Genomic DNA, 14,216 nt, shown 5'->3' with positions numbered 1-14,216 from the left:
CTTTTGACAGATAACCCGACAGAAAGTAGCATTTTTATCCGTTTAGCTAGCGAGATTTTGTTGTTGTTAAGCTAATAGCTGTCAGTGTCTTCATGTGTACAGCCGTTAAAAAAAAAAAAAACACCGTGGAAACAACCTGCGCGATGAATACCGGTCGACTCGAGCGTTATTTCCCGGACTCAACTCCTCAACCCGACAGTATATTTTCCTGACGGCACGCAAAGTGTCCTAACGGTCATGTCACGGCGCTGTTCAGAGGAAATAACACGCAGCGTAAAGTGCGAGAAGCTCGGTACCAACTGTCACTTTACCCGAGCCTACGGGAGAACCAGCGTTTATTGGGATTGAAGGAGTATAACGGAGAGGAAGGAGTGAGGGAGGGGAGGGGGGAGACATGACAGGAAACTTACCTGAGAGTTGAGAAGAAGAAGAAGAAGAAGAAGAAGAAGAAGAAGCTGCGGGTGCGTGTCGTGCGGGACAGTCGCTCTCTCGGTGTTGTCGGTTAAGGTGTCGGTCAGCAGCGGGACGGAGCGGCAGTGGCGTCCAGGGCCGGGGCCGCCATGTTCCTCTGGCTCAGAGGCTCCTCGGCTGTTTATCTTTACCAGTAGACCCCCCTCCTCCTCCTCCTCCTCCTCCACCACCTCCTCCTCCCTCTCCACCACCTCCACTCATCTCATTACCACACTGCAGAGCTGGGTGTCTCTCTACCATCCTCTCTTCCTCCAGCTAACACACACACACTGCTGACAGCTTTTTAAAGGTGCAATATGTAAGAATCGGCCACCTGTCAAATTCATACTCAAAACAAATAAGGGGTATCACTTAAGTAACCGCTAACTGCTGCTAACTGTAACTGCCCTCGGCTAGTTAGCTCAGTTAAACGCAGGTACACCCAGTAAAAATCGCCTGTTGACCCCATTCCCACTTCCCGCCTGTGATTTTTATCTGAAGCGGTGTACGTCACGAACGCGCCGCAAACAGTTGTAACAGAAGAGAAAACGACAATAGACCCAGTGTGAAAGACGGTGGATAAATTCTCGTAACAACTCCCGCAAAATGACTCGTTTCACCGTCATAATTTCAGCCATCCGGTCCAATAAAATTTGGAAAGTCCCGCACAATTAAAGTATTTTATTGCCATTCAAGTTAGCCAAGCGCTAAACCGAAAATTCAGGTATAGAGGTATAGATTCAGGTCGAGGTTTATTGGCTTCAAAACACCACTGAGCAGCTTTAATATGAAAGAACGGGGCTCCACCTCCAACATTGAGTCCAGTTATAAAACGTCCTAAACAGATCACATCCCAAATTCCTTCTTTATTTACGCGCCACCACCAGAACTTAGCAGAGGAAAAGGGGTAATAGTGTTAGACCTGTTAGCATGCTAACTTCAGTGTATATCCCTGCAACACAATGCATAGACATCATAATGTCAAAACTGCCATTTATTCACATTATGTAGATCATTTTTGCTCATTTTCAACTTAAAATCTTACACATTGCTCCTTTAAGGTGAACTAAAACCTTAAATAATGTATTTTTTTATATGTGACAAAAGGTAAAATCAATTAAAGGCCACATTATTATGTCTGCCATTTGTTTTTTATTGAGCTGAAAGGTTTAAAGATCTAAATAGTAGCCAAACAAAAACACAATATATACACAATATACCGTATATGTATACAGTGTATCCTTCATAGTTACACTTTGTAACTATCCTGTGCAATTACATTTATATATTTTTTGTAGTTATAGGTGCAATAACCCATCTTGGTCATTTCTATAGCTTATATGTGAAGGATGAACACATATATATGTCTAAAGTCTGTTATTTTTCTGTTATTTTTCTATTATTCTGTTTTATTTTGCTTTGTCTTGTTTCATTTTTATGAATCATTCAATCAGTCCCCCCCCCGCTTATGACGCTTATGTTGTTGTAATAAGGGACTTTCCCTAGTGTGGGATCAATAAAGTCTCATCTCTTATCTGCTGATAATCCTGTAATGACTGTTGTTCTCACTAATTGAAAGCTGACCATATGCTATTTTTTAATGTTTTCATCTCAGAGCTATTAAAATTACTGTGTGATTTTCAGTGATCTTAATGTGAGACCTCATCAGTGAGGGATTTGAAGGTACTTTTTATTCCTGAGATATTGTTACGTGTTGTGATGACCCTTTGAGATTTACAAATGTGTATCTGGCCCTGTTGTCTTTAAGTCTTACAATTCATTTTAACTGAGTAGTTTATTGTTGTTGATCCACAGAAATACTACAAATTACCACCAGAATTATTGTATTTATGGTTCCTGGCCATATGTTAAATGGTACCCTAAAAATCAAATACCACATTATTTCACAGGTGAATAATAACCTTACAACACTGTTTGACGTGCACCATCACTATCACTCCATCTCATATTCGACTACCTATATTCTCATATGACTGCAACATTCAGATATTCTGATAGCGGTGTATGTTTGAATGGTTTATTCCACGACAGAAACCTTTCTCTGTAGTCTGACAGCGACCTCACAGCGTTTCTGTGGCACTTTGGCTAAGTTTGCATTAAACACGTAGGCCTGTAGCGTCCTGCTGAAGTGCTGCACGATTTCTGGCACCGTAGTTCTTTATTAAAAGTGTTGATGTTACTTTCAGTAAAGTCACCTGTCACTTCCAAAATATGTTGTTTATGTAGAAAAACTCACAGAGACAACAGAAGAAAGTTTTCCTGCATCTGAGACAAAAAAAAATCCCCAAACAGTCAAATTGCATCAGAGCTGTTAGTCACAATGAAAACAGATGAGACTCACTGAAGGTCAAACACGAGGTCAAACGTTTATGCAAAAGATCTGAATATTAGTCATTGGAGTATTAGATCATCACAATAAATTAACATTACCATGAGCAATCTCTCACAAACACACAATGATTCTGATTCACGGACAGACAATATTATTTGATAGTGTAGTTAAGCAAACACACATTCACATTCTTCACTTCATTGTTTTAAACAATCTAAAAAGATCAAAGATCGATATAAGTGTGAAATATAATTTACTGTTTATCTCCCAAACAAATTGTTTAGCAGTCACTGCCACCTAGTGTCTGACTGACAATGTGCACTTCCTTACACAAACAAGTGCTGAATTATTAGAACTGAAAAGACAAAAAGATTACATTGAATGACAGCAGATGAAAAGTAGCTCGTTAGTTGTCTGAAATATTAATCTCATCATGTAATCTTTCATCTGTGACAGTCAACAGTCTCTGAGAACACTTCAAAATGGATTTTATTTTCAGTCTTATTTCTTTATCCTACTACTGGCCTTTCTTTACATATAAGCAAACTCATAATTACATAAAGTCAATAACAAATGTGCATCATCCTTTATAGTACATCACATATGGCAGACTACATGTGAGCAACTACCACCTCTTAAAATCCATCTTATACCGAGGTAAACTGTTTTTCTTGAGTTAAAAGGATCAGATGTCGATGGGATCGGGAGAAGGAGGGCGAGAAGAGTGAGGAGAAAAGGAAGAGCAAAAATTAGGACAAAAACATGATTGTATACCAAACTCCACTGATAAAAGCAGTTATTTAACTAATATAATAGCTTTTTAGGACTCTGTTTCACTTGGTTTGGTTTAGGAACATGGCTGGAGTTTGCTGTAAATTTCAGCAAAGGCAGCAGGATTTGTTTGAAGTAAGCAAAAGTGCCACCTGAGAGGCTAAACTTAGAGAAAATAACCTTCGAGAGGAAAGAAGAAAAAAGAAAAAAACAACTTAGACAGACCAGGGCACTGTGGCACATTGTAGGATGGGACTGATTTTCCTCTCTGCCATGTGCAAAATTCAGCTGACCTTCAGTCCTGATGACTTTAATTCTTGGTCTTGCTTTGTACACTCTGAGGCAGGAAACATCCAAGGCAACAAGTGTGGCCATCATCCCTGATTCTCCATTTACAGATCAGTCAGTCAGCATTTCTGAGGCATTCAACCAGAAAGGCAACGAGCTTTAGGGCCCGAGCAGGGAACCTGCAAGGACCCTATTGTTTTTGTAGTGATTCTTCTTCTTATTTTTTTTCTTTGTCGCATTTTTCACTGCCTGAACATACCCCAAAACTCACCAGACTTGGAATATACGTCACACCTGGCGACATTTCCACCACTAGGTGGCGCTATAATCAAGGAAAGTGCGTTTTGCCAAATAACTCCCATATACTTTGTCACGCATTCAAAAACCTTATATCCACGCGTTCACTGAATTGTGCTGAATCTCCTGATATAGGCCACGCCCATTTCAAACAAACCTACTTTTTCAAACTCCTCCCAGGCAATTTCACCAATTTGCACAAAACTTTGCACACAGCATCTGTCGACCCTCCTGACAAAAAGGTATGAAAATAATTTTGATATTCCCCTGTAACTGATGCACCAAAAATGACCAGCAGGTGGCGCTGTTACCAACACAAAAACGTTTTTGGCTGATAACTCCTACATAATATGGTGCACATTGTTAAACCTTATCTCTACGTGTTCCCTGCATACAGATGAATTGTGTGATGTAGGACACGCCCACTTTCGCACTAAATTTCCATTCGCAAAATGTTGCAAACGTACTATTTTTTCTTCCAGGCTGCATGAGATACGCCTCTTGTTTTTACATTTTACATCTCGAAATATTTTTTATTAATTTTTATTAATTTTATATGCAAATATTAGCATGTTAGCTCAATAGCTTCCAGGTCATGTGATCAATTAACTCAAAATCATGTTGGGATCATGTAACTACACTGGCTGCATGAGATACGCCTCTTGTTTTTACATTGTACATCTCTAAATATTTTTTATTAATTTTTATTAATTTTAAAATATTAGCATGTTAGCTCAATAGCTCAAATTTGCCCTCTGCGTCTGCCCTCTGACGGTGCCACGGCCAAGACGTACGTGGGGGGCGAGGGCCCGTTCATCGCTGCTTGCAGCTTTAATTTTTTTTACCATCCCGGCCAATTAAGAGTCCATTTCTTCTCCGTCTCTGTGGACATCACAGGTTACTCTTCCATTTGATGTTCTGTGAAGACTCGTTCACTGAGGAAAGAAGAAAGTTGCCATTTGTACAGTCAGTGCGTGCAAAGCCTTAATTTATGAATCACCAACAGCACATGCAATCGATTTTCATGGACCTTTATTTAACCTTAATACCACAAATAACATCTATTTTGGTTGAATTGGTCCTTTGACGAGTTAAAATTGTTACTGATGCTCTAAAAATTCTGCCAGTATTTTTAGCAGCGGTAGTAAGAGATGACATACCCACGATGATCTTGCCTTCTTTCTCTAGTTTCTTTAGGTGATGGCCCAGGTTCACATTAGCTGCCGGGTGCAGGTGTTCAGGTGTGTCCTGGAGGAGAAGCAGCAAGTTTAGTTAAGGTGTACTACACTGCTGGTCTTAGCTTCACTGCTCACAGCGGTAAGCCCTTGACTGCAGGCTGGATAAAGCTTCAAAGCAACTTGCTGTTTTGTCCCGACCTTGTAGACGATCTTGACAAGCTCCATTGAGGAGAAAGGTTTTCCTGCTCCATCCTGAATGGCTGCCAGGATCTGCTGCTCTCTTTGGTCGCGGTGGCTGATGTAGTGTCTGATCTTCGAGCCAGCATCCTGAACCACAGGGCCGTGACCTGCACAGAGAGCAGCGACAGAGCTTTAGGCCAAACATCTGAGTGATTTTACAACGAAGCATAAGACTAATATAGTAATGGACACACGTTGTATGTCAGACATGTGCGCTCACTCACCAGGGTAGATGAGGTCAGCCTGAGAGTCCAGCAGGATCTTCAGAGATTTCATGTAGTCGTACAGATCCTCGAACACGGCTGTGCCTTCGCCCAGGATGCAATCTCCAGAGAAGAGTGCCCGCTCCTCCTCCAGCAGCAAGGCCATATGGTCGTCAGTGTGGCCCGGGGTGAACAGCACTCTGGGAAAAATAAATATTAAACATGGCTCTGTAACAAGATGAGCCATAACAGTGTGTGTGGTATGATATACTCGTCAACTACTAACACATTTTTATCGTCGGGACGCCTATCTGTCATTATGAAGTGTGTTTCTCGAGTGCATATCATTTACAGTATGTCTTTCCTGTAAAGCCAGGGAAAGTCCCGCCACTTTAAAATGCCTTCCACACTTATTACTTGAATACTTGAATATATGTGAACTGAACTGACTTGAGTGTGGCGCCTTCCGTCTGCACAACATCTCCATCTTTGAGGTAAGTAAAGCTTTTGTTTCCGGCTGTTTCAGTGACTCGGCTGGCGCGAGGCAGTTTGCTGACTTGGATCTCAGAACCTGCAGGAGGGAAAGCAGAAGGATATTGGACTGCTAAACAAACTGATTAAATACCAACTAGTAATACATTTTTATTAGTTTATTACCCTTCAAAAAGTTTCTATAAGTGTATTTTTTCAATTATTTCCAATTCAAATGATGTTGCAGCGTCATTAAACCTGTCTCACACATGCTGTCCTCACCAGTGATGTCCCTGCAGATGTCCTCCACTCCACCCGTGTGGTCATGATGCCAGTGTGTGACGATGATCTCCTGGATGCTGGTGTTGAACTGCTTCAGTACATTTTTCAGATTGCTGACGTATTCTGGCACGGCAGGTTCACCGGTGTCTATCAGCACTCGCCTGCAAAATGATCACCCATTACAAACAATATACATATATTTAAGGCTTTAAATGCAGCAATTTGTGTTCATATACAACAATTCTGCCAATTTACTGACTATTTAATTTGGTTTATTTTTGATTCTGCACATACACAAGCAAAACAAACTGTTTTTTAGTTTTGGGTTCAGTATTTTTTATAGCTGAATATATTTTTCCAAGTTAAGCTGCCAACATAATTCTTTTTTAAAAAGACTTAATCTAATGATTATAAAATAAACTCCAAATTATGAATATTTCCTTCATTGACTATACGCCGAAATAATCAGTTGATCCTCGCGAATTAGTGTACATCATCAGTCTTGGTCTGTACTTGATATATTTTAGTCTACAAGCCAAGAAGCACAGAATTTAGAAAAAAATGAACGGAGTTCGGCGTGACGTCCTTTTCCATGAGCTAACAGGGGGCATACTGAGGGGTACCCAGACGTAAAAACTAACTGTAACGATTCTGGACCAGCGTTCGTTTGTAATTACGAATATTCTGGAACATAAACTAGGGTTAGCATGACAGGTGTCACCTTTCCCCAGTGCCGACCAGGTAAGTGTTGGTTCCCTGCAGGGTCATCGGTCCCGGGTTACAGCCCAAAACCCGAATTACTCTCGCAGACAGCTGCTCAATCCGAGGAATCATGGCACTCATAGCTGGAGCCGATGTAACTTTAGCTTTAAAGTAAAATAACAGAGCGTACGGAGGTAAAAGTCCAAGAAGAAAGCCGGGTCAAACCGGATGTGTGGAGGACTCTGCATGGCGACAGCGTTTACTTCCGGTATGTCAATACAGCCTTCAAAATAAAAGTCGATTTATTTAATGCATTATCACCTGAACATTTAATATATTGTGGTTTTATCATTAATAACATTATCTTGTTTTCATGGCTGCAATAACCAATAATGTTCTACCATCCATGCAGCTATTCCTTTTAATTCATTTTGTAAATGTTTGTGGTGCGGTGGCTGAATATTTTGTTTGTCTGTTTGCCTTTCTGTATTTCTATATTTCTCAATTTTAAAAAAGGGGCATAATGTAGTTATGGAGAAGAAAATCAAACTCAGAATTTTGATATTTACAATATTAATGAGGTAATAATACAAACTCAGAAATAAGTGAATAAATGAGCTGCTCACAGAGGAAAATAAGGTCCCAAGAACACTGTTTGAAGCTTGAAAGGTGGCAGGGTCCGCCACATATAGACAAAGTAACACAGTATGAACTTTTGTTGTCCTTTAAGGTCAGTTAATATACTTTGATTATTTAGTTTGTTCAGGCATAAAAATATCCGTCAGGATAAACTGTCTTCCCCAAAACTACATAGTGCACCTCTTAGTATGTGTAGTGTTGTTTTTCTTGCCTTAATTTATAAAAAGGTTCACTGTGTAAACCTCTCCTGGTTCATCTGTCTACATTGGCTCCTCTCTTGCATACATTACTATCACATTAATGCCATATAAGCTGTCTGCGCAAATGCTTTCTCACAATTAAACTAATAAATGCATTCAGTGAGCGCTCATACAAAAGCAGAAGCAGCTCCAACCAGGCTGCCAACAGTTGAATGGGGCCATTAGTGGATATTTACTGAATATCTGTCACAGTTAATGTCGTCTGACCACCAAAATAAATGTCATTAGCAGACACCGAACACTAGGTGGGGCCATTGAGTCGCCTGTGGAGCTACACGGGGCCACTTGAAAGATATTTCAAGGTCCTGGATTATCAGCATTTCACAGAGTGAGCGTTTTATTACTTGGTAATGATAATGATGCTTGCCAACTCCTAACAGTTCGTTCTCAAATATAAAAGCTATCTGACTTAATGACTGTTGTTATTGTCCACATTAATCCTGAATCTTTTAAATGGCTGTTTTTATTACTGCTCACACAGAAGGAAACCAGAAGCATTAAAAGGTGTTTAACCAGTTGAATGGCCGCTGCTCCGTATCTGATCCTGACCTTTAAGCTCTTCATATGGAGGTTAATGAAATATCAACATCATCATGGGGACATATTCACTTGAGAACTGATTTAAGGAAGGTTTAAGGGACGTCGTGAGGGAGCTTTACCAACTCGCTGACCACAGGCCTGGTGAACATACCAACACAATGAAGAAAATACAATAATATTCCTGTTATCTTTAATTAAGAGTAATGCCACGATCCAAGTCCTGCAGTTTACACAGGATTCAGGCGCCCCATTAAGTTTATTGGACAATACAAACATTTTAGGAGCCAATCAGCTCCTCTTACAGCTTCACTGGCGCAGTGGCTCATTTATTTTGTCTGTAAGTTAATTTCAAAGTGTGTGATGGTTGTGGTTTTACTTTCTACATCAACCTTAGTGCCATACATGTCTACTCTGCTAAAGGTTCAGGTTTATTTGCCCCCCGGGGACAAATAATGTATTTTGAATTTGAATTTGAATGATTTTTTTTCTCATACTCTCAGTCAGACATCTACACTTCAGTAGTGCTCGATGTGATTTGGCCCTCTGAATCATTCAGCTACTATTCCCTCTTTCTGCTCATCAATGCCAAAACGCTAACACTGAAATTAAAAACATCTATTAGTCACATATATTGTCCCACTTTCATTCATTTCCCTCATTTAATTCACTACACCTCTGTCTAAGTTTTGTGGACAGTGACAGATCAAACAATGTAGACGTCCAGGAAACTGTCTGCCTGTATCTCAGATATCTGAAGGACTATATGTGGACAGTGCTGCCATCCTGTGGGCAGATGGTGTGGATCAACTACATCTTAAAACATGAATGTAAAGAAAGTAGCTACGTGGAGTCAGACAGTTTCTCTTCATAGAGCAGGACTTGCAGCAGGTGGTATCAGTTTGGTTTCAGTTTATACACCTTTATGAGACATTATTATGCTATTCATGTTACTCCTGCCTTTTCACCTTATCAGTGTAATTTCACTGCTAAAACACAACTCCACTCAGACAGTTTCTGCACTTTCACGTCTTCTTTACTTGTGAACAGAAACCTCAACAGACACGGGGGCCGACTGATGAAGGATAAATATCGACAAGGACAAAACAAATGGAGCGTTTGGACACATCGGTCCTGGCTGTATCTTTAAAGTCCCCCTCCAGTCAAAAACATGTTTTCTTTCTTGTTCTCACAGTTCAATATTTGTGCTTCACTGTGTAGAATGATGTACAGTTTGACACTAGGAGGCTGTTTTCACATTCAAAGCTCAAATCGTCTCTGTACTCACCGGAAAACTGATTTTAAAATGATTTGTGACATCACAAATAGCTTGGAAGACAAATTCTGGTCCAGTATTCAGCACAAATGCAAAAACAGTTCCTTGAAGTTTATCAGTGACAGTCCGTACCCTGGTTTACAATCGGCTTTATTGGTTGTTTCTTTTGTAATTTACCTCAAGCTGCTGTTGACTGTAAAATATACGCCAACCGACTGTAAACTGCAATAAATTACTATAATAACTCAGACAACTGTACTGTGTTTATCACTGCGATAGACTGTAATTAGATTTCTGGAATATATATTGATTTTAAAATGTTTTATCGTAAACAGGTTTATGTTATAGCTGTTTTTAGTAATTAACTGTAAAAAAAAAACATTTTTCAACTGTGAAATATACAGTTGCGAACAAAGAATACCATGATATCTTATCTATTGTCACTGTATTTTTTTACGGTGAAATTCTGGCAACCACAGCTGACGGTATTTTACCGTAAATTATCCAGATTTTCTTTTATTTAAGTGTGAAAACTGTGACTCCACATACACTGAGAATGGACTTTACAGTGAGGTTGGAGTGTCCAGCAGTTACATTTGTGAACTGAAATAAATATATACTAGATCTATTTTTTGTCCTGCAAAAACAACGTCACAGACACATTTTGTTTTATGTTTGTGTCTGGTGATGTTTTTCCTTTTGAAACAGGGTCTTTGGTCCGAACAGAACATAATAAGGGATCATTTGTATGTATGTTTATTTATTTGATATGGACAACACAAATACATTGAGACTGTTCCAGTGGACAGACCAGATGCTTTGCTTGGGTGTGTTTAGCACATATGCTAATTTTCAACACCAGTCCATAGGCGGCTATTCTAAAAGCACAGAGCATATTATCAACAGTATGAGATAAAACCAAGTGCATGACACAACATCACAACAGTAGCATACAGATCTAAAAATACAGAGCACAAGATCAATGAAAGGAGATTGAGCAAACAGAAATCATAATCGTAACTTTTAAACAAATTTAAAAGTAAAAAAGCAGGGAGATGTCAGCGCGGGAGCAGAGGGCAGTCTGATGTTTTGTTCCTGTCTCTCACAGCACAACAAAAACCCTCTGAGTCATATTTGATGCTGCTTTAAACGGACCAGTAAATCAGCCGGTTAAATCAAGTTTCAATCACCTCTTCATTGTGTGATATTTCACAACAATTCTCCTCGTCTCCGACCTGGACAAAGTCATCCGTGCCTTTATCTCCTCCTGCTTTGATTACTGCAGCTCTTTGTATTTTAGCATCACTCAGACTTTTTTATCATGTCTCCAACTAGATCAAAATGCTGAAGCAAGGCTTTTAACAAGGTCACAAAAAGCTGGACACATTATTCCTCTCCTCAGCTCCCCGCACACACTAGCTCCTCTATTGTGTTTTAAAATTACTGCTCTTTGTCTACAAGGCAGTAAATGATTCTGACTATGATTACATTTTAGGTTTCATGTCCCCATAATACACGTTAAGACCTGAAATTATCTCACAATAGACTCTTGTCTGTCCCGATCCAGCAGGATAATGTTCCCTTAAAAATGTTTTATTTGTCTCCGTTGTAAAGCACTTTGGATCAACTTCATTGTGTTTGATGTTCTACAGAACAAAAAAATAAAGAGTTTAGTTTATTTTAAAATGATGAGCGAGGCGTCCGAAAGGACTCATTAATCTAATTAAAAATGAAATCTAATAATTTAAGGTCCTATTTGTATGAAGGTTGATTTTTGAGTCTCGTTCCCAACTCGTTTGAAAGTCAGAAAAAATTTAGTAGTCTACAAAACATTTCTGGAGCTTCACAAGAAAACAAGGTTGCAGCATTCTCCTAAACAACTGAAGTAGACTTGTTTTAAAACGTAAAAAACAACTGGAAATTAACCTAGAATGGATGTCGTCCGGCGTAATCAAAATCTACGGAAGCCCCAAGATCCCAAATTGATTTGAAAGTTATTTGCACCTTTTTTGCAGCTGCTAAGCTGAAAAGCTCGACCACATGTCGAAGGTGTCGGGCTGAATAACGTCTCTGGGATCTTATGGACTGTGAAACTTCATCCAACCTTCCCTCGGCATGCGAGTAGACAATGACTGAATTTTCATTTTTGGGTGAACTGTTCTTTTAAAATCTTTAATGGCTACATACTTGAGTTGCATTGCCTGCACGTCTTATTAACTTACCCACACATCACTGACTATTACTTTAACTATAACACATGGAGTCACCAGTCACTTCTTCTAAAATCCATCAGCTCCAGTAGACTTTAAAAAGGGAAAACACAACAGATGATGTCTTCCAACAGGCTTTACATTACTTTAAAGCATTAGTTATTTTCTCGGGTGCATGGCCGGTAATCCTACGCGCATTACGACACCAGATCGATGCAGTCAAATGAAGCCATAAAGTGAGATGGAGACGTGGCGGTAAATCGCCTGATTGCGAGCCACACATCCTCTTTAACGCCTTGTTTGATATTTGTCTCCAATAAATTGTGACCCATAAAAAACGGGTGGGAGAAGTCAGCCCTCTGTAATATTTACAGGTAGAATGGATTGGAGGGTGGAAAAAAAGCAGAGAGACATTATTTCCCTAAATGAAATAGATCCTGACATCTGGGCGTCCGAGGGCCCCCATCCTCCTCTCCCTCTCTTTCCTCTCTCTTTGTAATTACACGACATAATGGTGGTGCAGTCGGCCCGTAATCTCCCATTATAATCAGTCTCGGCTGCCTCCACTCGCTCTCCACCACGGCTTCTAATTCAATATAAATGTAAATGACTGGGGGAGAGAGAGAGAGAGGGAGGGAGAGGAGGTCAGGGACAGTATGGTGTGTAAATGTGAAGTCTGATCTCCACACAAATCTGCACTTATATTTACTGGGAGTCCCGTTCGTCTTTATAATAATGTGTACAAATTGAATGTGGGCCGAGGACCTCAGACTGTTGCTGTGGTCTGAGCTGTCATTAATGTCAGATTTGAAGCGTGACGAGCAAAACTCGATTGGATTCTCAACTGAACCTTAAAGAGTTCAGCCACATTTTCTCACTTTTTTGTTTGTACAGGTGGTAGAGTCTGAAGATATCTGTCTCTGAAGTTTTCATCTACACCAGAACACAGGTGATGTAAATGGGGAATTTAGCAGCAGTGAACCAGTTTTCATTGGATCTGTGTCTGGCTAAAGACACTATTCAAAGTTGTTGACATTGTGTCCCGGGTTTATCGAGGGTTAATGGAGGAGTCCTTCCCAGAAAAAGCATCAGCTGCAAGTTCAAACCAAGTGGTTTCTGCACGACCGCTTTGAAGTCTCAAGTTTAGCATTACTGTTGTCGCCATTTTGGGTTTTTTTGGAGCAAGAGGTGACCAGTGACCTGCTGGGGAGTATATCCTGATTGGACCTGCATGAGAGCCTGACTTCTTACCCATAAGGTCACTGCGCCCTAAAGCATATACTCTGCTTACTCTGTTGATTTTGGATGAAAGTCAAGTCTTGTTTGAGTTGCACTGCTTTCTCTATTTAACTCTAAATGGCAGAGTAAATGTCGGCATCGTACATTTCTGCAAACAACACGTTGAAACTTTACATTTCTGTGTAAACGGTGCGCTTATAGTCCGGTCAGGAAAGATCACCTACCTGTTTTTGGTCGGCACAAACATGACTGGACATGTCTACTTAAAAATATCCAGAAGTTTGACGCTTACAAATGTTGAAACTCAGACTTGAACATCTCGTCAATCTACCAACATGAAAGTCAGCTGTGATATGACACGTACAGATTTGAACGCATCCGTGATTTGCAGGAACGTAAAATGCCGAGGGGGATAAAGTTTGTTATTTTAGTGAACTGACCGTTGAAGAGAAAGAAAGAAACATCAACCTGGCAGAGTATGAAGATGTGAGCGAGGATTTTGATTTGAAAGATCAAGATTTATTGCACTTTTAATTTGAAGTAGAGGAAATTATTCATCTTATGTGTAAAATAAGTAAGTATTTCCAAAAATGATTGACAGCACGACGTCATTGCACATTTCTTCTTTCAGCATTACATCACACTAATAAATACATTTCTGTTTTTTACTTTTACATCTGAATTTAAGATTATAAAGCTGATAAAACCATAACTTGGCTCTTATCTCAAATGAAATTTAGTCAACTTTTTAATGTGTGTCATATGGACGGTAATATAACGAAAAACTCTCTAATCTTATAACAACTGCCATTAAGGACAG

The 14,216-nt window shown here is 39.8% G+C and overlaps 2 protein-coding genes across 6 annotated transcripts in view; both read right to left on the bottom strand.

The window, feature by feature from the left end:
• Positions 1–583, bottom strand: part of LOC311266901 (nuclear receptor coactivator 2-like) — a 51,006-nt gene extending 50,423 nt beyond the window's left edge. For all 4 annotated transcript variants that reach the window (XM_084369557.1, XM_084369561.1, XM_084369560.1 and 1 more), the window contains exon 1: positions 411–583. The gene's annotated coding sequence lies outside the window, so the exon portion shown is untranslated. The remainder of the gene's footprint in view (positions 1–410) is intronic.
• A 1,051-nt stretch (positions 584–1,634) lies between these two features.
• lactb2 (lactamase, beta 2) lies at positions 1,635–7,477 on the bottom strand. Of its 2 annotated transcripts, XM_084369292.1 has the most exons (8): positions 7,255–7,477; positions 6,534–6,694; positions 6,231–6,351; positions 5,802–5,980; positions 5,536–5,684; positions 5,320–5,407; positions 5,006–5,094; positions 1,635–3,520 (listed from the first exon to the last, which is right to left on the bottom strand). In XM_084369292.1, exons 1-7 carry the CDS (start codon positions 7,374–7,376, stop codon positions 5,051–5,053), a joined length of 864 nt encoding a protein of 287 aa, XP_084225418.1. In that variant the 5' UTR covers positions 7,377–7,477; the 3' UTR covers positions 1,635–3,520; positions 5,006–5,050. The 2 variants fall into 2 exon arrangements, with proteins under 2 accessions (XP_084225418.1, XP_084225417.1); XM_084369291.1 differs by lacking the exon at positions 1,635–3,520 and having other exon boundaries at positions 4,885–5,094.
• Between the last annotated feature and the right edge of the window lie 6,739 nt (positions 7,478–14,216).

Source organism: Pagrus pagrus, assembly GCF_965226575.1.
Source record: "Pagrus pagrus genome assembly, chromosome: 12".
Lineage (NCBI taxonomy): Eukaryota > Metazoa > Chordata > Actinopteri > Spariformes > Sparidae > Pagrus > Pagrus pagrus.
Note: the sequence above shows the minus strand (reverse complement) of the source record. Positions and strands in the feature narration are given on the sequence as shown.

What these genes read in the sequence shown, in the direction of transcription:
- lactb2 (XM_084369292.1), bottom strand. Translation starts at nt 7,376, where the DNA reads ATGAGTGCCATGATTCCTCGGATTGAGCAGCTGTCTGCGAGAGTAATT. An exon ending in GGCTGACCTCATCTACCCTG is followed by an intron (nt 5,685 to 5,801) that starts GTGAGTGAGCGC and finishes CTCTCTGTGCAG; the next exon opens with GTCACGGCCCTGTGGTTCAG. An exon ending in AGAAGGCAAGATCATCGTGG is followed by an intron (nt 5,095 to 5,319) that starts GTATGTCATCTC and finishes TTCTTTCCTCAG; the next exon opens with TGAACGAGTCTTCACAGAAC.